The sequence below is a fragment of the Cervus canadensis genome, chromosome 12 (genome assembly GCF_019320065.1).
Source record: "Cervus canadensis isolate Bull #8, Minnesota chromosome 12, ASM1932006v1, whole genome shotgun sequence".
NCBI classification, from domain to species: Eukaryota; Metazoa; Chordata; class Mammalia; order Artiodactyla; family Cervidae; genus Cervus; species Cervus canadensis.
The window spans coordinates 21,048,813-21,072,857 of record NC_057397.1 but is presented as its reverse complement, the minus strand read 5'-3'; the positions used below and the strand labels follow the sequence as shown (position 1 = coordinate 21,072,857).

General features: G+C 44.3%; 1 protein-coding gene across 3 annotated transcripts; it reads left to right on the top strand.

Annotated features, from left to right (window-relative positions):
• Nucleotides 1-1,882: 1,882 nt before the first annotated feature.
• On the top strand, nucleotides 1,883-20,325 carry LYPLA1 (lysophospholipase 1). Of its 3 annotated transcripts, XM_043483164.1 has the most exons (10): nucleotides 2,230-2,363; nucleotides 3,057-3,164; nucleotides 3,351-3,382; nucleotides 8,539-8,604; nucleotides 10,101-10,148; nucleotides 12,715-12,785; nucleotides 13,761-13,834; nucleotides 15,775-15,876; nucleotides 16,792-16,968; nucleotides 18,543-20,325. In XM_043483164.1, exons 5-10 carry the CDS (start codon nucleotides 10,108-10,110, stop codon nucleotides 18,594-18,596), a joined length of 519 nt encoding a protein of 172 aa, XP_043339099.1. In that variant the 5' UTR covers nucleotides 2,230-2,363; nucleotides 3,057-3,164; nucleotides 3,351-3,382; nucleotides 8,539-8,604; nucleotides 10,101-10,107; the 3' UTR covers nucleotides 18,597-20,325. The 3 variants fall into 3 exon arrangements, with proteins under 3 accessions (XP_043339098.1, XP_043339097.1, XP_043339099.1); XM_043483162.1 differs by lacking the exon at nucleotides 3,057-3,164 and having other exon boundaries at nucleotides 1,888-2,363; XM_043483163.1 differs by lacking the exons at nucleotides 3,057-3,164; nucleotides 15,775-15,876 and having other exon boundaries at nucleotides 1,883-2,363.
• The last annotated feature ends 3,720 nt before the right edge of the window (nucleotides 20,326-24,045 follow it).

The following is a 24,045-nucleotide window of genomic DNA, read 5'->3' as shown; positions in this document are numbered from 1 at the left end:
GGGAAACAAGAGTTCAGTTCAGTTGCTCAGTCATGTCTGACTCTTTGCAACCTCATGGACTGCAGCATGCCAGGCTTCCCTGTCCATCACCAGCTCCCAGAGGTTGCTCAAAGTCATGTCCATCCAGTCAGTGATTCATCCAACCATCTCATCCTCTGTTGTCCCCTTCTCCTCCTGCCTTCAATCTTTCCCAGCATCAGGGTCTTTTCCAATGAGTTGGCCCTTTGCATCAGATGGCCAAAGTACTGGAGTTGCAGCTTCAGCACCAGTCCTTCCAATGAATATTCAGGATTGATTTCCTTTAAGATTGACTGGTTGGATCTCCTTGCAGTCCAAGGGACTCTCAAGAGTCCTCCAATACCACAGTTCAAAAGCATCAGTTCTTTGGCGCTCAGCTTTCACATCCATACATGACTATTGGAAAAACCATAGCTTTGACCAGACGAACCTTTGTCGGCAAAGTAATGTCTCTGCTTTTTAATATGCTGTCTAGGTTAGTCATAGTTTTTCTTCCAAGGAGCAAGTGTCTTAATTTCATGGCTGCAGTCATCATCTGCTGTGATTTTTGGAGCCCCCCAAAATAAAGTCTGCCACGATTTCCATTTTTTCCCCATCTATTTGCCATGGAGTGATGGGACTGGTTGCCATATTAGTATTTTGAATGTTGCATTTTAAGCCAGCTTTTTCACTCTCCTCTTTCACTTTCATCAAGAGGAAGCAGATTAACTCATTTGGGGGGGGGGGGCGGCGCGGAGATGGAAGGGATCCTTTCAGGCTCTTTAACTCCCTCCTGCCCACCAGGAAATTCCAGACTGACTCTGACATCTTCCTGCCAGAGACTGAAACTCAGACAAGTTCAGGTAGTAAGTTTCAGTTTGGTGGTGATTCGGGCTTGGCACAAAGGCTTGGCTCCATTTGGGGCTGGTTGTTACTCTTTTGACAGATTGCACATATCCTTTAGGGCTTCCCAGATGGCTCGGTTAAAGAATCTGCCTGCGATGCAGGACACACAACTTCGCTCTCTGGGTCAGGAAGACCCAGATCTCCTCCCTAGAGGAGGAAACGGGCAACCCACTCCAGTATTCTTGCCTGGAGAATCCCATGGACAGAGGAGCCTGGTGGGCCACAGTCCATGGGGCTGACTTAACATCTAGACAACAATATAAGCTTTAAATTTCTCGACTAGATTAAGACAATGTCATTTGGTTCTACAAGAATGAAGTCAACAGTCCCTGACCTTCAATACCCCCTGAAAGGAGTTCAGGGTGGAAATCAAGAATTAGGCATCCAGGGGCTTACCTGGTAGCTCAGACAGTAAAGAATGAGGCATCTTGTTTCAGTAGAAAACTCTAAAAACAGGCCTTCAGATAGTAGATACTTCCAGCTGAAAATTTTTATGAACCCAAACTCTGGTATCTTCCCACCTTCAGAAAAGCACCAAAACCGTATTTTCTCCTGACTACCAGCAACCTACAGAAATGCTGCTTGACCATCTGAACACTTGAACCAAAATCGTATGGATGCTGACCTCACCCACGCCTCCCATTCCAGAGATGCTCCTCAGCGCTCTGAGGCTGTGTCCCAGGGTACACAGTCTTCAGTGAGCCCGCAAACAAAACGGGACCATAGCTCTCAAGTTGTGGCTTTTCACCAGTGGTCAATCGTAACCTTCCGAAGGTCAGGGCATTCTGACTTTAAGTGTGCCCATCTCTGCTCCTCCCAGATCCCACCAGGTAGTAGACAAGCATCGGGCCCCCTCCTGTGGTCACGTGCCTAAATCAGTATTAACTCCACATCCGCCCATCGGTGAACCGTGGAAACCCGCTGACAACCGTTTCCCTCTCCAGCTGCAGTTTAGAGGAGGGAAGCGGACGCCCGAAGTAAACGGTGGCGCGGCCCCAAAAGGAAACGCGGCCAAAGCTACCCCAAGTCCCCACCTTCTCAGGGCAGAGACCCGATGCCCGGGGTCAGCAGTGACCGCGCGCCCGGGCCCACCAGGCCCGCCACCCGCATGGAGCATGCGCGGCCCGCGCTCGGAGGTCAGCTTAGGCAGCCCTCGGCCGCAGCCAACCGGGCGCCACTCTGCCGGACATTGTGACGCGCGGGGAGCGGCGCGGAGGGCGGCAGGGGTGCGCGGGGCCGGAGGACGGCGCGGGCGGCGCGGGGCCGGGGGGCGCGCACGCGCCGGAGCGCGCGCCCGTGGGCGGGCCCGACTCGCCGCTCGCACGCCCTTGGGCCCGGCCGGGCGCCCGCTCCGTCTTCCGCTTCCGACGCGCGGCCGCTGGAGCCGGTGTATGTGCGGCAATAACATGTCGGCTCCGCTGCCCGCCATCGTGCCCGCCGCCCGGAAGGCCACCGCCGCGGTGAGTGCGGGCGCGGGCGCGCGCCGCGGGCCGGGGGGAAGGGGCGGGACGCCGGGCCGGGGGTCGGGTGCGGTCTGGCTGGGGTGGTGGGCGCCGCCCCGCCCGGCTGTGTGCGAAGGGCGCGGGGTTACGGCGAGCGGGAGGCTGTTTTCCCACCCTCGAGCCCCCATCCCCATCCTGAGCCCCCGGCCCGGATCCCCGTGTCCCCATCCTGAGCTCCTTGCCCAGATCCCCGTGTCCCCATCCTGAGCCCGTGCCCTGATCCCCGTGTCCCCAATCCTGAGTCCCCAGTCCCGATCCATTTGTCCCCATCCTGAACCTGCAGCCCGAACCCCCATCCACATCCTGAGCCCCCCGCCCCCATCCAGAGTCTCCCACCCGCGCCCCGGCCCCGGGACCTTCCCTTGCCCCCTCCCCGCCCGGCACCCCACACCCAGGCCCGCATGTGAGCGGACGGCGCCCCAGCCCCAGGCAGCTCCGGAGCAGGTTTCTGCCTGTCTGTGGATAGGAGAGGCCTTAAGCCCCCGGGAACAGGACTTTATTTTCGCACCTCACACCCCCTCATCTCAGAGTTTGAAGGTTTAGTGTCGTTTCCGATCAGGGGTGCCACTCCTTAGGAAACTTGTGCGTAAGGATCTCAAACTTTTACCCTGGGAAGCTCCTTTTTTGTGATGGAAAAATTCTACCGTGTAGGTGAGACTCTCACGGTCTGACCTGAAAGAGACAACTGTGTTCTGTAGAATGTGATCGTTTGCCGAGAAGCATGTCTAACTGGAACCTCTAGAAGTGCTAAAACCCCACGTAAGTTATCTGAGGAGCTGCAAAGAAAGAAGTTAAGTATTTTTGCTGCTTCAGCGAGGTCTGTGGAGATAATTAACTTGCTGAAGGCAGTGTTCTGTGACTCCTGGCATCCAGCTTAACCAGAGCCGGGGGCTGTGACATTCTGGTGGTTTCTTGGGGTGTTAATCAGTCATTGCTCTCTTCTAGGTGATCTTCCTTCATGGATTGGGAGACACAGGGTAGGTACCATCCTTAGTACCCTGATGAACTGGGTCATGCACCCCTACACGAGCAAGAATTCACTGTTAAAGAACTCTAGGATTGTATACAAAAGACTGCTAGTCATATTTCTTACACTCCGGTCATGAGATAGAATCCTTTTTTTTGATTCCCACCTGCCCCCCTGCAATTTCCCCCATCCTCTTAATTTGTCATGCATCAACTCCTGTTTCTGGAACATATTAAAACTGCAAACTCCTCCTTGAGTTGCCATGGGTACTGGATGCCAGAGATGGGAGGTATGTTTTTAGAGTCTGCACTTGAGAACTTTCTGCAGGTGAAATTTCAGGGCAGCTTGAGAAGAACTGGTGGATTTTAAGTGAGATACTAGCAGTATGAGTGTTCTAAGTGAGAGTTTAGATGTTCTGTTCAAAAATCAGTTGAAGGGCAGGGGATGCAATTTAAAGATTTGTTTGGAGGCTTATCAGGCACATGGCTTTAGCCCTGTGGTTTATCTGTCACTCAGCTTTTCTCTGTATCAAGAGCTTTTTAGGTTTTTTAGGGGGAAGCCGGGGAGCTACGCCAGGTCTTAGTTGCGGCGACCCAGGATCTTTGTTGCAGTGTCCAAGATCTTCCTTGCTGTATGAGGATCTAATTCCCTGACCAGGGCTCAAACCCTGGCCCCCTGCATTAAGAGCTCAAAGTCTTAACCCCTGGACCACCAGCGACGTCCAGAGAGCTTTTTAAAATTTAAATCCACTATTATCTGTTTGAAATGTCAGTCAAATTGTTGTTTTAAAATTGTTACAAAATTACAGAATTGGAGGGAAAGTGAAACAAATAAATTTTGATAAAGGAGCCAAGACACTATTGAGTCTTTACAAGGAGGCACTGGGCTTGAATTAGATTAAGTCTTAAAATCGATTTGATTCCTAGTATCCTTTTAGGCCTCCCAAGTGGAGGTCCATGCCTTACATGGAGTTATGGGAAAGGTTATAGGACTTTATGGTCAACAGGTAGTCCTATGAAGAAGACAGACTTGTTTTCCTGTTTATTTATCCATCTATTTATCTAATCCAGAGGTTTTTAGAGAAGCCCTGGTTTATTACCTGACAGGGAGCGTCTTGGTCCCCTGCAACTTTCCCAATAAAGAGCTTTGAGGCCTGAAGAATCAGGCCAAGAGAAAAAAGCTTCATTTGGAGGAAGGTTCTGTGTGGACCCCAGTATAGCCAGATTCTTTAGATGGAAGTTAAGAGTAAGATGGTGACAAAAGTGACCACCATGAGATTATAAAGGCTGAGAGCAGCTGTGACATCTTGACTAAGAGTGAAGTTTATATAAAAAATTAAAGTTCTGAAGAACAAAAATTAGAGGTCTCAGTTCTGACAGTGCTTTCTTGGTGTCAGCACCAAAGAAAGCTGACATTTAACTGGTTGCATTAACACATGAGAAAATTCAGCATGATCTGACAAATGGTAATTCAGTGTTTAAGATAGGTTTTGGAGAACTGAAGTTCTTTTGTCAGGTTGACTTGCAGGGTGAAAAGGATTAAGCGATTCAGTTTGTTGCTATAAAAATGGGCAGTTTTTTTTTTTTTTTGGTTAAGGTTCTTTTTTGCAGGGCCAGCCAAGGTGTGCTGTCTTAACTTGGGTCTAGCAGTCTGTGTCCTGTAGATTCCTCATGAAAAGTGTTTGGTGGCCAAATGAGATTGGGAGACCCTGTGTAATTTCATATTTTCTCAATTCCCATATGTAATTTTCCCCACATTTTTATGTTTCTGAGATTGGTATTCATCTTATATCTGTTTATTGTGGTGGTGATTTTTTTTTTAATATAAAAAGATTTTTTTCAGTGGTGCCCCTTAGATTTTATCTTATTGTCTAGGGAGTATGATATGGCTTATTCTCCTTTTGAAGCTTTACTGTCTGGGCACTCGCATGCTTAAAGCTCTGAAAACTTCTGCAAGAAACACATCTGACTACGTGTTCCTCTGGCTAACCTGTATAATAAAATGTGTTAGTCCACACTATATTGCCTGACATCAGTTTTCCTTCCAAAATAAAAATAGCTTTTGTTATGATTATGGGAGTGTTACATTTGTCTTATAAAAAAAATTCAGATGCAAATATATTTGAGAAGAGAATGAAATCAGTTGAAATCCTACAACCCAAAAGATACATACTTTTGAGAGTATTTAAAAAAAATTTTTTTTAAATACTCTCAAAGGTATAGAAGAGTTGCAAGAATAAAGGGGCTTCCTAGGTGACTCAGTGGTAACTGAGTGACTCAGTGGTGACTCAGGAGTCAGTGATTCCTGACTCCACCTGCCAGGAGAGGAGACGAGGGTTCGATCCCTGGTCAGAAAGATTCCCTGCGGGAGGAAATGGTTATCCACTCTAGTACGCTTGCTGGGATAATCCCATGGAGAGACGAGCCTAGTGGACTCCAGTCCATAGGGCCAGCAAAGAGTTGGACACGACTGAGTGACTGAGCATATGCTAGAATAAAACAGATTGCTCGATTCCTTCTACTGAGATTCACTGATCTCTATCTAACATGTTACTGTGTTTGCCTAAACTTGGAAAAGTTGCCAGTACCATGATTCTTTACTTCCCAACTTTAGCACTTAACCTCCTAAGCACGAGCAGAGTCTCCTGTATAACCACAGAACAGTATCTGATTCAGGAAGTTTAGCACTTGTTTAATGTTGTTATCGGTCTACCCTGTTACCTAACAGACCTTGGCAGCTGCCCCGGTAATGTCTTTTGTAGTAATCCTCTCCGCTTGCCCTTCAGTCTCTGCCGCGCTGCCCTGAGCAGCTGCAGCGCTTGAGTCTCCTTTAATCTGGGACAGGCCCTCTGCTCCTGTGGCGCTCAGGATGTTTACCTTTCTGCACGGATGGGGCTGGTCCCTCGTTTAGGTTTGTTTGGCACTTCCTCACATGGAGGTTCAGTCCTGTTCATTGCCTCACGTTGGGAGCCAGATGGGGTCCTCTGTCCTGTTACTGATGCCACCCCGGTTCAGTGGGTGAAGGTGGTCTCTTCCTTTGGGGCTTCTCTGCCGCCGTGTTTTCCCTGCGCGGTAAGCTCAAGTCGTGGGGAGGTGCTTTTAGACGATGCAAATCATACAATGGACTTTCACCCAGGGCTTTTACCGTCCGTGGGTGATTCTCACTGGAGGCTGGTGTTACTGTGACGTGGTTCTCTAACTGCCACTCCCCTGGTGGTTTTGGCTTGACCCTCTTCACTTCTGTCATGTGGACTCATAGAATCACTTAACAGATTACATTCCGTCATTGTCTTTATGTAAAATTTTAGCTGCTTCTATTAAAATAACTTCACATTTACATAAAAGTTACAGAAGTGGTATTTAGAGGTCCTTTTGCCCTTCACTCAGATTACCCACTTGTTAACATTTCTCACACATTCAAGAATAAAGTTTCAGGCCTGTTGTCACGTTACCCCACAGAGCTGCAGTACGTTTTGTAAGCAGAAGGCACGGCCATGTGGCCACAGCGTGCTCATCAGTCAGGCCATTTTGTAAGCACAGCATACCCATCAGGCCATTCATGTTGACCCAAAGCTCCCGTCAAACCCACTGTGCACAGTCGCATCCCCCTGCTCTGACCAGCAGTGTCCTTTGTGGGTCCAGAGCACAAGTGAGCTGGTCAGGTTGAGCTGTCGCATCTCCCAAGGCTTCTTCAGTCTGGATTGGTCCATCTTCTTAGCTTTGGTGACCTGGACCCTTCTGCCCGACAGATCAGTTCCTGGGTGGGGTGGCCCTCAGTCTGGCTTATGTGACTTTTCGCTTTTGGTAGGGACACCACAGAGGGTGCCATGCGGGTCCCGGGCCCACACTGGGTTGATTTTTGTACCTCTGATGATGATTTTATGTTTCACTACCTGGTTAAGATAATGTCTACCAAGTGTCTCCAGAGTAAAATTAGTATAATTGCACTTAAAAAGTATTTTATGGGGAGATGCTTTGATTTCATGAAAATGTCTGTTTCTCATCCATTTTTCACCTCTGGATTTAGCATCCATTAATGATTGCTGTCTGGATCTGTTACTGTGATGGCTGCCAAATAGTGATCTTCTAAAAAATTCCTTCATTCTGTGTGTATTCACTGGCAGTCTACAGTATCGTTTTCAGTCCTGTCTGTGTTGGCCCTTCCTGTGAGGTTTCTTTGTCCTTAACACTTTTGGGGAAGGTGGATTAAAATAGAGAAGTAGTTAACAGAAAAGCAGTTAACGTTTATTTCAAAACTATTTTATCCAAAAAAAGGCTTAAGTTACTTTTATTTTACCCTTTAGCAGAGGAAACAGGGCTTCCCTGGTGGCTCAGTGGTAAAGAATCCGCCTGCAATGCAGGAGCCGCAGGCTCAATCCCTGGGTCGGGAAGATCCCCTGGAGGAGGGCATGGCAACCCACTCCAGTGTTTTTGCCTGGAGAATCCCATAGACGGAGGAGCCTGGCAGGCCACAGTCCATAGGGTGACAAAGAGTTGAACATGACCTAAGCTACTGAGCACGCACACAGAGGTAACATGTAGAAAGTACTAGAGGTAACGTCAAATGTAAGCAAGCAGGGAGCTGTGCGTTTGTAGTGTGACCCCATTCTTATTAAATCTGTGTTTACCTCTCCAGTGATAGCATGCAGAACTTGGAAGAAAATATGTAAAAAGATTAACTGTTTATTTCTGGCTGGAAGGATTTTGATGACGTTTATATTTTTCTAGTTTTCCTCTTACTCCATTTTGAACATACATATGTCCACATTTGCACAAGGAGCGAATGTTAAAGTTGATGGTATAGTAGCAAAAGAGAGATAGCAGACAGTTGCTTTACCCCTCTGAGGGTTTTTTCTTCGTATAAAATGAATTATATCATCTGTCTTGGCTATTTTGTTAGGCACTTGGTTGGAAGATTATAGAGTTTTAAAAAATACACTTTTGTAGATTTGAAAGCCCAGTGAAGTATATGAAAGAGAAAACACTGCTCTCTAGGAACCATGAGAGATTTTCTCATGGTAAAGCTGAAATCATATGCTTTGGGTTATTTCTAGGTTGGCAATGATTTTTAAGGGGTTAAAATTTATCCTTACAAATGTAAGTATTTATTCTGTTACTAACTAACTGGACTGTAAAACAGTATCTAATGGCGTTACTTCTCCTCCAGGCATGGATGGGCAGAAGCCTTCGCCGGGATCAGAAGCGCCCACATCAAGTACATCTGCCCACATGCGTAAGTGTTTCCAGTTTTCAAGCTTGCGATTCGGAGTCCAGAGAGGAAGCATCATGATAGCTTTACTTTTCCAGAAAAGCATTTGTATATGTTCAGTTTCAAACTAAAGATTAGTAAGTTCTTTAAAACATAAATGTGACCTGTTTACCTTGAATTTTTCTTCCTTTTTTTAATTGCAAAATTTAAAATAATGCTCCCTTAGAGACTGATTGAACTCACAGCCAGAAAAATTCCTGTAGATACACAGATACCTGTTAAGCTCTGAGGAGATCCATGAGCTGTCTCTGAGGGGGATTTACCTGTCAGATTTGTGACTGCCTTGAAAACCCTTCCAAATTCCGTCAATTAGAGACAGTATGATGCAGCACAGAGAGAATACAGACTTTGGAGTCTGTTAGATTTGGCTTTGAATCCTGAAAATGTTTGTAGGTGTCCAAAAGATATTAGTAAGTTTTGAGCAAATTCAGAAAGTCCCCGAGATGAGCAGGCCTTAGATCAGAGGGTGCTGAGGAGTGGTAGCCGTGGAGAAGCTAGTGGGATGATACGCGTGCTGACCGGTCAGTAGTTCAGCCTCGGAAGTGGTCCTAGCAGCAGAGTCAATAAATACGAAAGAGGAAGAATATCTGAGACTAAGTAAGAAAAGGTTCCCTCCTCTTCTTTTCCTGTAGTTTAGGCTTCATCTTAACTGTTGTCGGCGACAGCCACAGACTGTGGCCAGAGTTGCATTGTGCTTATTAATGATTCAGGCCAGAGACAGAATTCTTGATGCTGCTGGAATTTCTGCTCTGTTGTTATTGGACCCCAGACTGAATTTGGTGTAAACCTATCTTTGAACCTAGGGAAGCAAGTTTATGTCCTCAAGGAAATTTTGCTAAGACTTTGTGACATCTAAGGTGGACTTGTTTCTCCAGTAAGGAGGATGGTGGTGGGATGCAGTTAGAGTGAATCTCTTCTCTCCTTTGGTACCTGGCTGTGGGCGGGTGGTCCAACATTGTCAGCACAGAATTGAGTTGGGTATAATGGACACTCAGGCAAAGCTTATGTTTCCCTTATTTATTTAGAGGTCTTGTAAGCAGGTAAGAACTAGAAAATCAGCACACATGTCATTGGAGCCTATGGGAATCGACATCACCTTTTCTATGCAGTAAATTGCTTGCATCCCTCACCCCTTAGCCAGTCTCAGACATTTCCAGCCATGTTGGTCACTGTTTTCTTTCTCACGTCTGGTCTGAAAGTATCGAGTAAAGGTGTTGATAAAGAAAGATATTTGCTTGCCAACTTTAGTCCATCCCAGTGGCCGCTCTTGTCTCAAGAACCATTTGGAGAGAGTGGAGCACAGAGTTATACTGGTGTGCGTGCAGCTAAACGGATCGTCTGTTTAAAACTGCACACTCGATGTTGTGTGAGCCTCAAGTAATTATCTGCAACAGATGATGTTGACTAGGTTCTGTGCTTCGGTGTATTATTCTTGATTTTCTTTTTTCTTCCCCATGTAGGCCGGTTATGCCTGTAACATTAAATATGAACATGGCCATGCCATCATGGTAAGTAAGACTTCACTTATTTACTAAGAACTTTTTACTTATACTTAGGGTGTTGTTTTTTTTTTTTTTGTAAGTTTTTGTTTTGTTTTAATCAGAAGTGCTTTTGCATACAGCAATTTTTTTTTTTAAATAAAAAGTTTTATTGGAGAAAAATAGAACCACCACGTACACAGGGAAAAGAGCACAAAAATTCAACTGATAGAGAACTGAAAGTCACAACTACCCAATGTTGTTTGCAATTACTTTTCAATTTCTTAAATGGCTTCCCTCAATTTTTTAGATAGCCTTGCCAATTTTCAGCTGAAATAGAATCAAGTTTTCAAAAAATTAAGAGCCTCAGCGAAGGGACCAGCTTTTAAGATAACAAATGTGATACCAAAAGTCTCCTAATAGGACCAATTCTACCGAAAAATTCCTGAAGCACGTAACTACTGAGTCTGGTAGAACAGAGACCATCAGGGATTAGTGAGAACACTGACTCAGACGGTCCAGTATGCAGAGAGGGCAAACAAAAAAGCTGCATTTCCCTGTCAGGTAAGTTCACATAAGAAAACCAAGGAGGTGCTAAGAAAATACAGGCAATGGCTGCTCAAAATAATTAAGGCATTCTAATTACCACATATTGTTAGACAACAGTGTGTAAAGTGATGCAATTAGAAAACTGGCAACTTTAAAAAAAATATGGTCACAGGTCTTTGAGAACTCAAGAAAACAATCAATAGCAAACACAAGAGCTGAAAGTCTTCTCAGCTGAGGGTAGAAAGTGAAAGTGAAGTTGCTCAGTCATATCCGACTCTTTGCGACCCCTTGGACTGTAGCCCACCAGGCTCCTCCATCCATGGGATTCTCCAGGCAGGAATACTGGAGTGGGTTGCCATTTGCATACAGCAATTTTTAATGAACGGTCTTTAAGTTGCAAAGTTCTAAATGAAATGTAGCCTTTATTTCACTGTCTTGGTTCTCATGTTTTAGATTCAGGGGTACACTTAAGGAGCTGCGGCAGCAGGTAGAGAAAGAGGAGGGAATGGGTGGGTAGAAATGCCGCAGAGTCTCTCTCACCGCTCGACACACCTTTGCTGACTGCCGTGACCAGACGGGGCGTCCACCTCCCGCCTTGGCTTCCTGGCAGGCTGGCGGGTGTGCAGGGAGACCACTTCCTGATGAGCCCTCTGGGGGTCTTCAGGGTGCCAGGCATTCCCCGTGTGCTTCACAGTCGCTCCTTTGTTCTCTGGGCCGCGTCCAGGCCACGCGTTGTTCCTGCTGCTCTGAGATCCCTGCCCTTGGGTCCCTCGGGTCTGCTCAGAAATGACGACTCCGACCCCCGGGTCCTGTTTTCCTTTTTCCTCCAGCTCCTGCCGACGTCTTGCCGTTCCGGTGAGTCGGGGATCCGATGTCCCTGGCCCGTTCACAGCCTTGAGTGGCTGTCGCTTCCAGGACTCCTCTCTTCCCGCTGACCTTCGCCTCTCTAGCCCCAGGCTCCCACACCTCCCCTGGGTCCTGCCACCTGGAGCCGCCCCATCTCCGAAGGCACTTGGCCCAGACCTGAGCAGCAGGCACACTTGTTCCTGCTGCTTTGCTCCCCCGTCTCCACACCCCGTCAAGACGTCGTGGGGGCTCCAGCGTGTTGCCACCTTATCCTCTGCTTGTCCCACCGCCTCTAACCCACCTGAACGTTCATCCGTGTCTGTGGGAGATTCCTTGGCGACTGTCACTGGTTCCTGGCTACAGTGGCTTCTGGTTCTTCTGTCTTCCCTCTCTGACAGAATCCCTGTCTGGCACCAAGACTTCCACCTCACGTTGCTCCTGACCGTAGTCTGAGCACATCTGAGCACATAGTGGATAGCGGCGCAGACCCAGATTCAGGGTCGAGTGGTGACAGGCTCTCCAGACTATGATGCAGGTGGCCCAAGGGCCTTGTGCAGCAGGTGCGGGCCTTGCACGCGAGGTGCCACGCTGGTGCAGGGCTTTCCAGCCAGGGGACTTAGGATGACTAGGAGGGAAGTGAGGAGATGGTATCTATTCGGGTGTCTCAAGGGCTGAAGATTCCTCCCCCAGGTGTCAGGTTGGACTAGGTCATTCTGCAGGTTCTAACTTTAAATAATGTGACACTGATTTTCTAATAGAATCTGCGTCTACTTAGTGCAAAAGGAACTCACAGGATGTCAGATTCACACATTTAAGTTGACTGTTTGGCCTGCAGAGACAGTTGTTGTCATTTAGTCGCTAAGTTGTATCTGACTCTTTGTGACTCCATGGACTGTAGCCCACCAGGCTCCGCTGTCCTTGGAATTCTCCAGGCAAGAATGCTGGAGTGGGGTGCCATGCCTTTCTTGAGGGGATCCTCCTGATCCAGGGATCAAACCCATGTCTCCTGTGTCTCCTGCACTGGCAAGTGGATTCTTTACCATCTGAGCTATCTGGGAAGCCCAGAAACAGTTTAGTTTGAATTTAAAGCTCTAGAGAATATTTCTGGTTAGCCTTTTTTCTCTGAAGTTACCCTCTTCTTATCAAAGGTATATATTCTTAGAATCAAACAATTCTTTTAGGACTTTGCTTTGTTTTCCAGGTTTGACATTATTGGGCTTTCGCCAGATTCACTGGAGGATGAAACTGGAATTAAACAGGCAGCAGAAAATGGTAAGTAAGGAAAGTTTTATAGTAGATTTGGTTGTTGTATTTTTGTTGATGAAAACTATGCAACTGTCTAAACTCAGGTGGTGGCACTATGCCATTCTTTTCTGGTCACTCTTACCTTGTTTGACTGTTAATTACGGTCCATGAAGATGAGGTGGATGGGGGGGGATGGTGTTTTATCAAACTTGAGTGCTGTCAGATACATCATTTGCTTTCATTGATGCAGGCAAATGGAGAAAGTCACAGAGTATCTCATACTTGTGGCCAGTTAAATTTGGAAATTTTCATCTTAAAAAGGTGAAACTCTTATATACATATCAAAAGTGAAAGGAGGTAAATTTGTAAAAAGGTGCAGTTATTCTCTTAGTATTATAAAGAAAAATGGAATTATAGGGAGTTACTGAGTAATGTAGTTAGTGATATGTGTTGAAATATTTTACGGAAACAAAAGAATTCATCTGTTTCCCACCGCCCCTGCCCCCCCACCCCCACATTATTTACTGGCTATAGGGAAAATTAATACCTGTGTTTGGGGTTTTTAAATAATAAGGTAAATTATACAAGCACTGTAAATCACGACCCACGTAAAGTACTTAACTATGATTTTAAAATAACATCTTTTAGGTACAAATGCCTGGGGTTCATTGGAGAGAAAAAACTATAGAATGTATATGAGCAGAATAGACCGTAGATAAAGGAATATTCATATCTCTCTACATTGATGAAAGAAAAAACTGCTTTACAAATCATGTAACAAATAACAGTTTAAGCAGTGTCTACAAAATTGAGTTCTTGAAAATACATTCTAATTTTGTGTTTTAAGAGAGTGGTTCAAGTTTTTCACTTGTTTTGACCTTTAATACACTGATACAATTTAAATAGGAAAAAATTAATAATGGAAAAGCACATCAGTGGACTTATTTTTGAAAGTATTGGTGATTTAATTTTTGGTGATTTTATTTTTTATGTTATTTTTAGTAAAAGCTTTGATAGATCAAGAGGTGAAGAACGGCATTCCTTCTAACAGAATTATTTTGGGAGGATTTTCTCAGGTAAGATAAAAGTTTGGGTGGTGTTTCATCAGTGTATTTGTCTAGAAGTCTTGATCCTTTTTTTATGGGAGTCCTGTTTTTAGAGATGTTACAGAATGTGATGTACTCCTTACCTTTAATGCTGAATTAAGTTTGGATGGACTGGGAAGAATGATTAGAGCATATGCCCTGCTCTTCTCCTTTTGTAGTTTTCTCTCTCAGTGATAGGCTTCACTCCATAGATTACGACTTGAAAGTCAGTTTATTAAGGAAATCAATTGGAGCCTGGAATATATTTTTCTCGAGTAACCACAGCGCACACGCAGCTGTATCTCAGTCAACAGTGTGTGCCCCTCTGGATAAAACTGCTGAAACACAGGTATGAGGCCCTGTCCCAGGAGATGACCGACGGGAAATAAGGTCAAAGAAGAGAAAATTCCTTCCTTTTTTTTCATACAAATTCTCAGTGGTCGAGCCCCACAGACCCCCTGGAATCCCAGTCAGGCGGGATCAGGGTAGGGGCCCCAACAAGGGGACCCCAGTCGGGGGGCTGCGCCGGCCGCTTGCTGACCACCGCTGCGTCTGTGCTTTTCCCAAGGGCGGGGGTGCTTAGCTGCACCGTGTGTTCGAGGATCCCTCTGAGGTTCCCGTTCTGGAGTAGATGGTTCTGGCGAGGGGAGCAATGTCAGTCTTGGTGATGTCATTCTGTCCTCTTCTTTCTTGTCATGCAGAACAGGTTTTAGGTAAAAGTGTATGATGTTTACTTTTGGCATCTTTCTTCTCTTCCTGTACTTTTTCTCCCACCTGCGGTACTTTTTCTACAGTTACGACATACTCACATTTACATCTTAATTTCAGCTCATCACCTGTTTGCCATGTCACACCCCATTCCCCAAACCGCCCTCACTGCCAATCTGTAAATCCTTCAAGGCAACAATTTAGTGTCCAGACGACCTGAATTAGGGCAGTGTCGGAACTCTGGAATCATTTAGAAGTTAGAATTCCGTGGAAATGCAGGTTGTTGATATGATACAGTAAAAAGACGTGCTGCTGATGTGGTGTTTGTTGGAAGTCACGGGTAATGTACATTGCACTACACGCCCTGTGACATAAATGTAGTTATAGGGTGAACGCTTGGTTCAGAAGTCTGTCGATGAGATCCGTTGGTTAGAGCAGACAGAAACGAGATCCTAACACCTTAGGCAAGAAAGAGTAAGTTACAAGTCTGGGGTCACATCCCAGAAGCCAGCGATGAGAATGAAGCCAGGCGCCCGGAGGCAGCTCGGACTCGGGTAGCCCCCCCACCCCGCATCTGCCTCTCTGCCGTCAGCCTCACTTGCCTCGCCATCTGTGGCTGGCCTGTGCTTCCTCTCGCTGTTCCCATTCTTGAGCTTGTATGTTACGGTTCCAGCCACACAGAGCGTGAATTTCTCAGATGAGAAAGGCTCTCACGTCTTCGTGTGGCCCTGGAAGCTGTGGGCCAGAGTGAACGCAGGCTCCAGGCCTAGGCGGGGGGTGGGGGGTGTTGTGAGCTGCCGGCCAGTGCTCCCGAGGTGTCCTCCCCAGAGAGCCCTTATCATCCTGTTTTCTTGTTTTGGAAAGTAATACCAGTTTAAGACCAGATTTGATTTTCTACGTGAGACTTTGCAAAGAGGGTAGTGACTATAAATTTGGACTACCGCTCAGGCATTGTCAGGGCAGCCGTGAACTCTGCTCTTCAAACTGCGTCTTGGCTGGTTGGGGCATCACTGGGGTCTCATGACTGTCTTCAGGGTGGAGAGTCAAGTCCTGGAGGACTTGCTGCTGGGGTGTGTGTGTGTTTCTACCAGTTTGCCTAATTTCATTAGATGTCAGCCATCCAGTGTGACTGTTTTTCTAACAGACTGTATTGACAACAAGAATCCCTTCCCCTGCTCTTGGCAGCAGACCCGTCCCACTGATTCCGCCTGTTGTCTCTCCAGGGAGGAGCTTTATCTCTGTACACGGCTCTGACCACACAGCAGAAGCTGGCCGGGGTCACCGCTCTGAGCTGCTGGCTGCCACTGCGGGCTTCGTTTCCACAGGTGCCTGGCGCACGCGTGCAGCGGGGCGGCGCTGGGCTCTGAGATGGCAGATATTGTTGGGAACAGCCTCATGTTAGCTTACTATCAGTAGCAATAAACTTACATTTTTAGGGCGGTTTTAGGTTCACAACAAATTGAGCTGAAAGTACAGAAAGTATCTGTTTACTTTGTGATGTATTTATTCAGACTTTATTTGCACACTACACTGCCTTTACTGTGGGTTGCAGGAAATGGAAGAAATGAGTGAGTCCTTAAAACAAGAAAGAAAGAAGTCCCTGCTGTCATGAAGTCTATATTTGATGTCTTTGGTACACTGTAAGATTTATATTAAAAATTAGGGCTATTTTTAATACATAGAAATAATGTTTTTGAAAAAAAAAATGTTTTTGGAATGCTCAGGATGCTCACTGCTTGATAGCACAATTTTGCCACAGAATGTAATTTTTAAATACTCGACCATGTAAAGCAACACATAGTACACCCAAGGGATAAGGACATTTTCAAATTCATCTTTAAATCTAGTGTTTTTTTTTCTCCTTGTCACTAATATAGTAACTCTTTTGTGTCTTGCACATAGTAAGTGTTGTTTATTAACCTTCTTATTTAAATCAAGTAAGAGCTGAGAACATGATTGAGCTAAAACATACAGAGTCCAGACACTGGATGTATGATTCGGATACAATGTGCTTTGAGGAACTGATTCATTAGGAAAACATTTAATACAAGCAGGGTGATCCTATGTCCTTTAAATGAAGAGGTGGAGGACACAGGGATGGAGGGAGCTTCATTTCTGTGGCCAGATGTCACCTGTGATGTAAGAACTTGTATGATACAAGCCTGTCTCTGGTTGTATGCCCCTGGCACAGCGCGCCACCCCTTTGAGTGAATAACGCGGTTTTGTCGTGTTGTCTGCAGGGCCCTATCGGTGGCGTGAACAGAGACATTTCTATTCTTCAGTGCCATGGGGACCTGGATCCTCTAGTCCCCCTGATGTTCGGTTCTCTCACTGCTGAGAAGCTGAAGACATTGGTGAATCCAGCCAATGTGACCTTCAGAACCTACGCAGGCATGATGCACAGTTCATGTCAGCAGGTAAACGATAGGAAGCAGTGATGACAGGCATACCTCTGCAACTTTTTGCATGTGATATTTTTAGGATAAATAACTTCTGACTCCTTGGGGATTTAAAGAAGTTAATGAATGAATTCACATTGAACCATAGGTTAGTAGGACTTATATCAAAGTTTATTTCATTTAATTCAACAGACATTCATCAACTTCCCACCTGCAAACATTGTAATTCAAGGACAAAAAACATTCCTTTATTAAAATCTAAAGTAGATTAACTCAAATGAGAATTTTTAATAGGGGAGAAGGGTATATATCCAAATGACTATATAGTGAGCAGACTGTGATGTGTGTTACATTAGAAATTTTTTAAAAGTTCTCTGAAAAGCTGAGAAGGGTGATTGCTTATTAAGAATGAAGGACGTCAGGATAGGTTCAGAGGCTCTAAAAGGCCGAGACTAAAAACTGACCGTTCAGCACCAAGGCAGTCCAAGTTAACATTTTTTGCACCTGTCGGCCCGGCTAAATCATTTGCTTTAAGGGCAGAGAAGGCAAGTAGTAAGGTTTATCCAGAAGGTCGGGGGACCTAGGACTCTAGGTGTAACTGAGAAGGCAGTTGAAACCCTGATGACGTATCAAGTTCGGAAAGGCTGGCAACCAGATCCCAGGAGGGAGGGGCTAACCGGTGGTCCTCATAGCAGGCATCCCGTCACAGGTGACCCGAGCTTAGCAGACACACACCCAAGCCAGGACCCCAAACTCAGTGCCTCTGGGTCAGCACACCGAGGGCTTGGGGGTGCACCTGGGCCCCGTGTTTGTGTGGAGGGGACCTATGTACCCAATGGGAGGACAGTGGATGGACAGCTTGGGGCAGAAAGTGAGAGGCGGTGGGGATGGAGGAGGTGGTGTTGCAGGGACCTTTGGGACCACAGAGGATGTACAATAGGCTGGAGGTGATACGGATGAAGGGTCTCTGCGTGCTGGGGTGTGAATCTGTGAGGTCAGACACCAGGGGTAACAGCAGGGAGCCTGTTCTGGGGCAGCGATAAGGCGGACCCACATGCAGGAGGCATGGAGCCATGTCCTCGGGGATGGGCTCGCTTCCACGGCTCTCCAGGCCTGTCTTGGGCACCTGCCCTCCCTCCTTCGGGTGGCTAGTTGTGTGTGAGTCCTCATGAAGGCACAGTGTGTGGTGCTGCTGGTATAACATCATCGTTTTAGTGGGGGTGTGTTAGAAGCTGGGCACTGACGCTGAGTTGACAGTAGCTGTGTGTGCGTACCATGTCTTCTGCATGTGGTTATTGTCACTTCTCAACCCCCTTCCCCGCCTCCACCCCCAGTGGGGAAAAGTGCATACCTGGGACTTCATAACACGAGAGCAGTCATTGAATGTATTAATACAATCATCACTATCATCGTAGGAAGTGTTCCTAAATTTCTGTTGGTGCTTCATTTCTCTGTCACCACTTTTTATGTAATTATAGTAAAACTGTGGTTTCACCTTCTCTGTGCATACTGTGGATTCAGTTAGCGGAATTTAGTGGGGATTTCATTTCTGATTTGTGAAACTGCTTATCAGACCTCTTTATTCCAAACAGGAAATGATGGACATCAAGCAGTTCATTGATAAGCTCCTACCTCCCATTGACTGACGCCGCCAAGAGGCCTTGTGTAGAAGTGCACACCAGCATTGTCCAGTGGAGCACACACTTCTTCCTGTGCCCGGCCTTGAAACCTCTAATGTTTGCAGTGTTAAAACGTTTTGCAAATACACACCAATGACACAGACTAAATAAATCTCCTCGTGGGAAATGTATGATCTTTGACATTTCTCTATATGTATTTATATGATATGATCCAGGATACACTAGTATTAAAATAGGTGAAGCAGCCAGCTTCTTCTCCCAAAAGTAATTCAGCAAAATCATAAAATACTGCAACCAGACTTTTTTTTTACTACATCACTTGAAAATTACTAGTATGCTTAATGAAAACTTGTTCAGGTGTAAATGAGCAGTTAAGACATAAAGGGTTTATACGTGCTGTGACTTAAAGACTATGGACATATCCCCAAATTACATAGTCACCATGCAGTATCCATATTTTTATATATGTGTTCGTATATACTTAATGATTATAATACATATTAAGAATGAGGTGTTATTACATTATTCCTTATAAGAGGGATAATGCTTCTAAGTGTCCATAAAGAGTAATATTGCTCTCTTGAATTAATGGCCCTTTTATTTTGGGGACCAGGTTTTTCTTTGCTGAATATAATTTCTATTGTATTTAATATTCTTTTTTCCTCTCTAGAAATATGTTCTTTCTTCTTTTTATCCTTCATAACAGACCAAATATTGCCTCCTTGCCATAGACACCCGCAGTCAATATATGCTGTAATTTGACATTCTGAATCACAGACGTGATGGAGTAAAAATGTATTGATAGTTATAGAAAGAAACCTGACATCCCTTCAGAGTTTGTACACTACTTCCTAAACTGGAGTTTAGTCCACATTTTGGACCTGCAGAGTTACTAGAATCTTCAGTGCAGGTAATGAAAATAATTCTTTGGCTGTATTTTCCTGTAATTAACTGAAAGAATAGTTAGTTCATATTCTAGTATGTTCTGGAATATTTAAAACTGATCTTAAAAACTGTAATCTCTAAGATGATTTGCTCTAAGGTGATTCTCCTCATAGCATAGAATTTACTTATTCTGCACATATGTTTGAAACCAACTGCTGTAGGAAATGAACAATCCTTTCAAAAATTTTGCTTTACTCTTCTCTGCCAACAGACTCATTTAAAATTTTCACTGTAGTCAAATGATCTTTTTAAGTTAGCTTTTGTGCAAATGTAAAAATAGCAATTATTTGATTTTAAATAATTAGATTTTTCAAATTATCAGTTAAAATTACTTGAAGATAAATTTATGGGTAACAAAAGTTAGTCAGAACTCAATACATATGGTGTAGTTACCACAGTTTAATACATAGCAAAAATGTACACTTGACATTTCTGAACTGGTGTTCATTTTTCTGCTGTATTCAAGCTGACTAGGACAGTGTTAAGATGGCATCTTCATAAATGGGTGCTATTTGATGATGGAAATGGCTTGATATGGACTATATAGAGCATGTGAATAATGAAGCCATATGTTTATGTCTGGATTCACAGTTTTTAAACAATCATTTACTAAGTCATCTTGCTTTACCTTAAAGAATATAAACTGTTGTTTCACTGACACAAATCAGCAAGATCTAACTTATGGCAAGAAATATTCCGTTGAAATGCTGTGCTGTAATATGGGAAAATGTAAATCTTTTTCACGGTTTCTATCAATGTGAAATAAAATTGAATTCTGACTTTGCTGTGACTGGCTCTTTGGAATATCTTTGACTTTTGAGTTTGCCTTGGAATGGCTGTACAGAAAAGGAGGAAGATGATGATCCAGTCACAGGAATACAGGTAGAGAGAGCAGATTGATGGAGTGGAACCAAGTGGGAGCCAGTGCTAATGAGCTAAAAAAATCTCGTTTGATCTTCAGGGTTCCCGGCCTATTGAAGTTTTCTGTGGTGTCTCCTTCTGTCTTCTCCTTTCAAATAGTTTCAGGGGATTTTTAAATTAGTGTCATAAATCAGTTATCCAAGTGGGTTTTTTCTCCTTTTACTTCACTGCTGATTTCTTTCTTTTCCCTGTAAAGGAATCCTGTCTGTCTTTTAAACAGTCCTTCGGCTTTTGATTTTGAATCAAGTGACCAGCTCACCTTTTTGTGAGGCTGCTTGTTCCATTTGAGGGTGACCTTCCTACTTATGAGAGTTCTGTGCTGAAATTTTGTCTCCAGCTTTAAGTCTTTCTTAGAATTATCCTCCACAGCAGTGGCTTATTTCATGTGATAACCTTTGATTTCACCATCCTTTTGAAACTCATGGCTCAAAAATAGATGTGGTCCAAGCATGGGGTTTTGTTTTAAGTCTATCTACAGGTAACAACAGTGTTTTACTAAAACTTAAGTACTTAATCCATTCCAGGCAGGCACTGTACTAGGCATTTTATATCCTTTACTCATATAGTCCTCACATCAACTTTATCTTCATTTTCCAGAAGAGGAAATACATTTGGAGAGATGAAGTGTTTGCCCGTGGTCCCAGAGCTGATGTGTGTAGAAGCCGGGGTTCAAAATGACCTGTTTTCCTTACCCTGTAGTCCCCTGCTGGGGGACTCATGCCCTGTGCCCCTGGGAGGTAATTTAAATGCTTCTATACATTAAAAAAAAAAAAAAAACTTGTTTCATACTCAGAACACCTAGTAATGCCTAATAGATTCGGGTAAAATTCAGCTTGCCCTAAATAAATTGCATCCTCCAATGCTCAGGAAGAACCAAAAAGGAACCTAAACCCCACACAGGCCACACCTAATTTGGGGGCTCAGAAATAACTCACCATGAAGAAACAGGCATACTTTCAGGGGCTCCACTCTGTCACAGGGTGAACTGGAGAAAAATCTGACTCCTGGGAAGGGATAGGAGAAATTTGTCTATCTTTGCTTGGACTCAGACAGCAAAAAAAGGGGGAGCCTTTCCCTTGAAACCAGCAGCTCTCTTCACAGATACTTGGATTCGGAATTTGTACTATTAATGTGGCCTGGAAACACATAAGCTTCTAATGAACAAGAATTTCCCTGGAAAGGTCCATGGTGGTTCAGTGGCTAGGACTCTGCACTTTCACTGCCAGTGGCCAGGGTTCATTCAAATCCTGGTCAGGGAACTAAGATCCCACAAGTCTCAGGGTGCAGCCAAAAAAAATTTTTTTTCCTAGGACTGGGTCTGCCCCTCTGGTACCTGGAAGAGGCAAACAGATTCTCCCATAGACAGTGATGTATTCTCAGCCCAGGTTGGTTAGTTAGTCCTGCCAAAAGTAAAGCTCAACACCCCTAAAGGACAAACCTGATGAGAGAACTACGTGCACAGGTGAGTACCAGGTGACACAGAAGGCAGAGGGCTCGCTGGGTTCTCAGGACGAGAAGAGAGTGATGGTGAGAGAGTTCGACCAACCAGAGAAAAGAACAGACAGGTGAAACGACACAGTATCAGAAAACGCAGGTTTGAAAAAGAAAACTTGTAGAAATAAACACTCAAGTGAGAAATCTTCACGGAGAAGGATTATTTATGATGGTATTTATGATGGGGTAAAATACTTGAAACGACCCCATGTGGAATAAAAGTGGCCCAGCTAAATAAATTACTCTTCACCTGTACAATGGATTGTTACACAGCTGTTAAAAAAAAAAAAAACAACTAATTTGGAAAGGATTCAGAATACATTATTGATGAAGAAATGTGAAACACAAAGGGGTGGAGAAAATAACAACCATATATTTCACCAGGCTAGGATTTGCATTAAAAAAAAGAAACCCATATGTGAGAAGGATGTGAAGAATCTAATAAAACAGGTTACACAGCATGACTGGGGCAGGGGTGAAGCCAGTAAGGACAGGAGGAGAGCAGGCCAGCCTTGGATATACTTTTTTTTTTATTCAGATTTTTTTTAATTGTGGTTAAATATAGCAAAATTTACCATTTTAACCACTTTCAAAGTATACAGTTCAGTAGCGTGTGCAACCGTCACCACCATACGCCTCCAGAACTTTAATCAGCTTCCCAAACTGAAACCCCACACACCTTGTTCTTGAGTTTGAATTGTAATATATGACCTACAAAAAATACTCAAATAGATGAGTTAAACTGTATATTAAACACAGAAGACTTGTATGCGTGGAACTATGTATGAAAGAAACATTAGAAGAAATTCGAGGGAGCAAAAGGAAGGGTGAGAGACTGGAAAAGTAAAATGAAGAGGTCCAACCTAAAGTTTCATGGGAAGTTGCAGAACACAGAATGGCAGAGAAGCAATACTTGAAGATAAAATGACTTGACATTTTTCCAGACTTCAGGAAAGGTAAGAAATCTCAGAGTCAGGAAACAACATGAGTTACAAACAGAAGAAATAAAACTAAGGCTCTAGGGGCTTCCCTTGTGATCCAGTGGTTAAGAATTTGCCTTTCAATGCAGGGGATGTGGGTTCCATCCCTGGGCAGGGAGCTGAAATTCCACATGACATGCGGCCTGCCTGTGTGCCACAACCAAGACCCAGCGGAGCCAAAAAATTAATTAATTAAAAAAAAAACAAAACCCAAAGTCTCTAAAGAGACATTTCATGGTGAGAAGCAAAACTGAATACCATAGAAAGAGATTCTTTTTTTTTTTTTTTTAAGAAAAAGATCTTAACAGCAACCAGAGAGAGCCTACTTGAAGAGTCGCACATCACACTTAACAAGACCACCACCAGAGGTCAGAAGATAATGGAATAACATAAAAGTGGAAGAGAAAGGATAACTGATTAACTTAGAGGTGAACTCATTTTACAGTGAGGGCAAAAGAAAACCACTTTGATATAGAAAGTTTATGAGAAAAAAGAACAGTGAAAGAACCATGTTCTTTCAGAAAAAAAAATGAATTAGAGAAAAGGAGAGATGCAAAGAATGGGCCGAGTGATAAACATTTGGGTAACTCAACAAGCAATGGCTGCATGAATCTAACTAACTTGGGAGCTGAAACATGGTTAAAAATGACCTATAGGTCAAGGAACTAGCAAGGAACATGTGAAAACCAAAATTAAAAATACAATACTATTTACAATTGCCCCAAAAGAAGAAAAAATACCTAGGTGTATATCTAAGTAGGAATCAATGATGAAAAGATAATTTTAAAACTAAAACGAAATAAAGAGAAAGGGGCATGGTTCAAATTACTCTTTCGCTCAAATAACTGAGCTAGAACAATACCTCACATCCTAGTATAGAGGAAACATTATTAGGTGGTGAGTTTTGATTAGTGATAGTTAAATTGGGTGTGGGGTATGTCTGCAAACTGCACGAGATGGTAGTCCAGAGTATTAACTGGGCAAAGACCTACGGAAGAAGCCTACACTCTCCAGTACTGATTATTTCGATTTTCTACCTCGGTTTTGGGTTGTTAGTCATAGCTTCTTACATTTCAACTTCCTCATTTATCTTCAGAGCAGGTGAAACGCCTTCA

Bases quoted from the DNA above. Each gene is read 5' to 3' on its own strand.
- LYPLA1 (XM_043483162.1), top strand. From the start codon at position 2,019: ATGCGCGGCCCGCGCTCGGAGGTCAGCTTAGGCAGCCCTCGGCCGCAG. The intron at 10,149-12,714 runs GTAAGTAAGACT...TTTGTTTTCCAG, and splicing joins AACATGGCCATGCCATCATG to GTTTGACATTATTGGGCTTT. The intron at 16,969-18,542 runs GTAAACGATAGG...TATTCCAAACAG, and splicing joins TGCACAGTTCATGTCAGCAG to GAAATGATGGACATCAAGCA.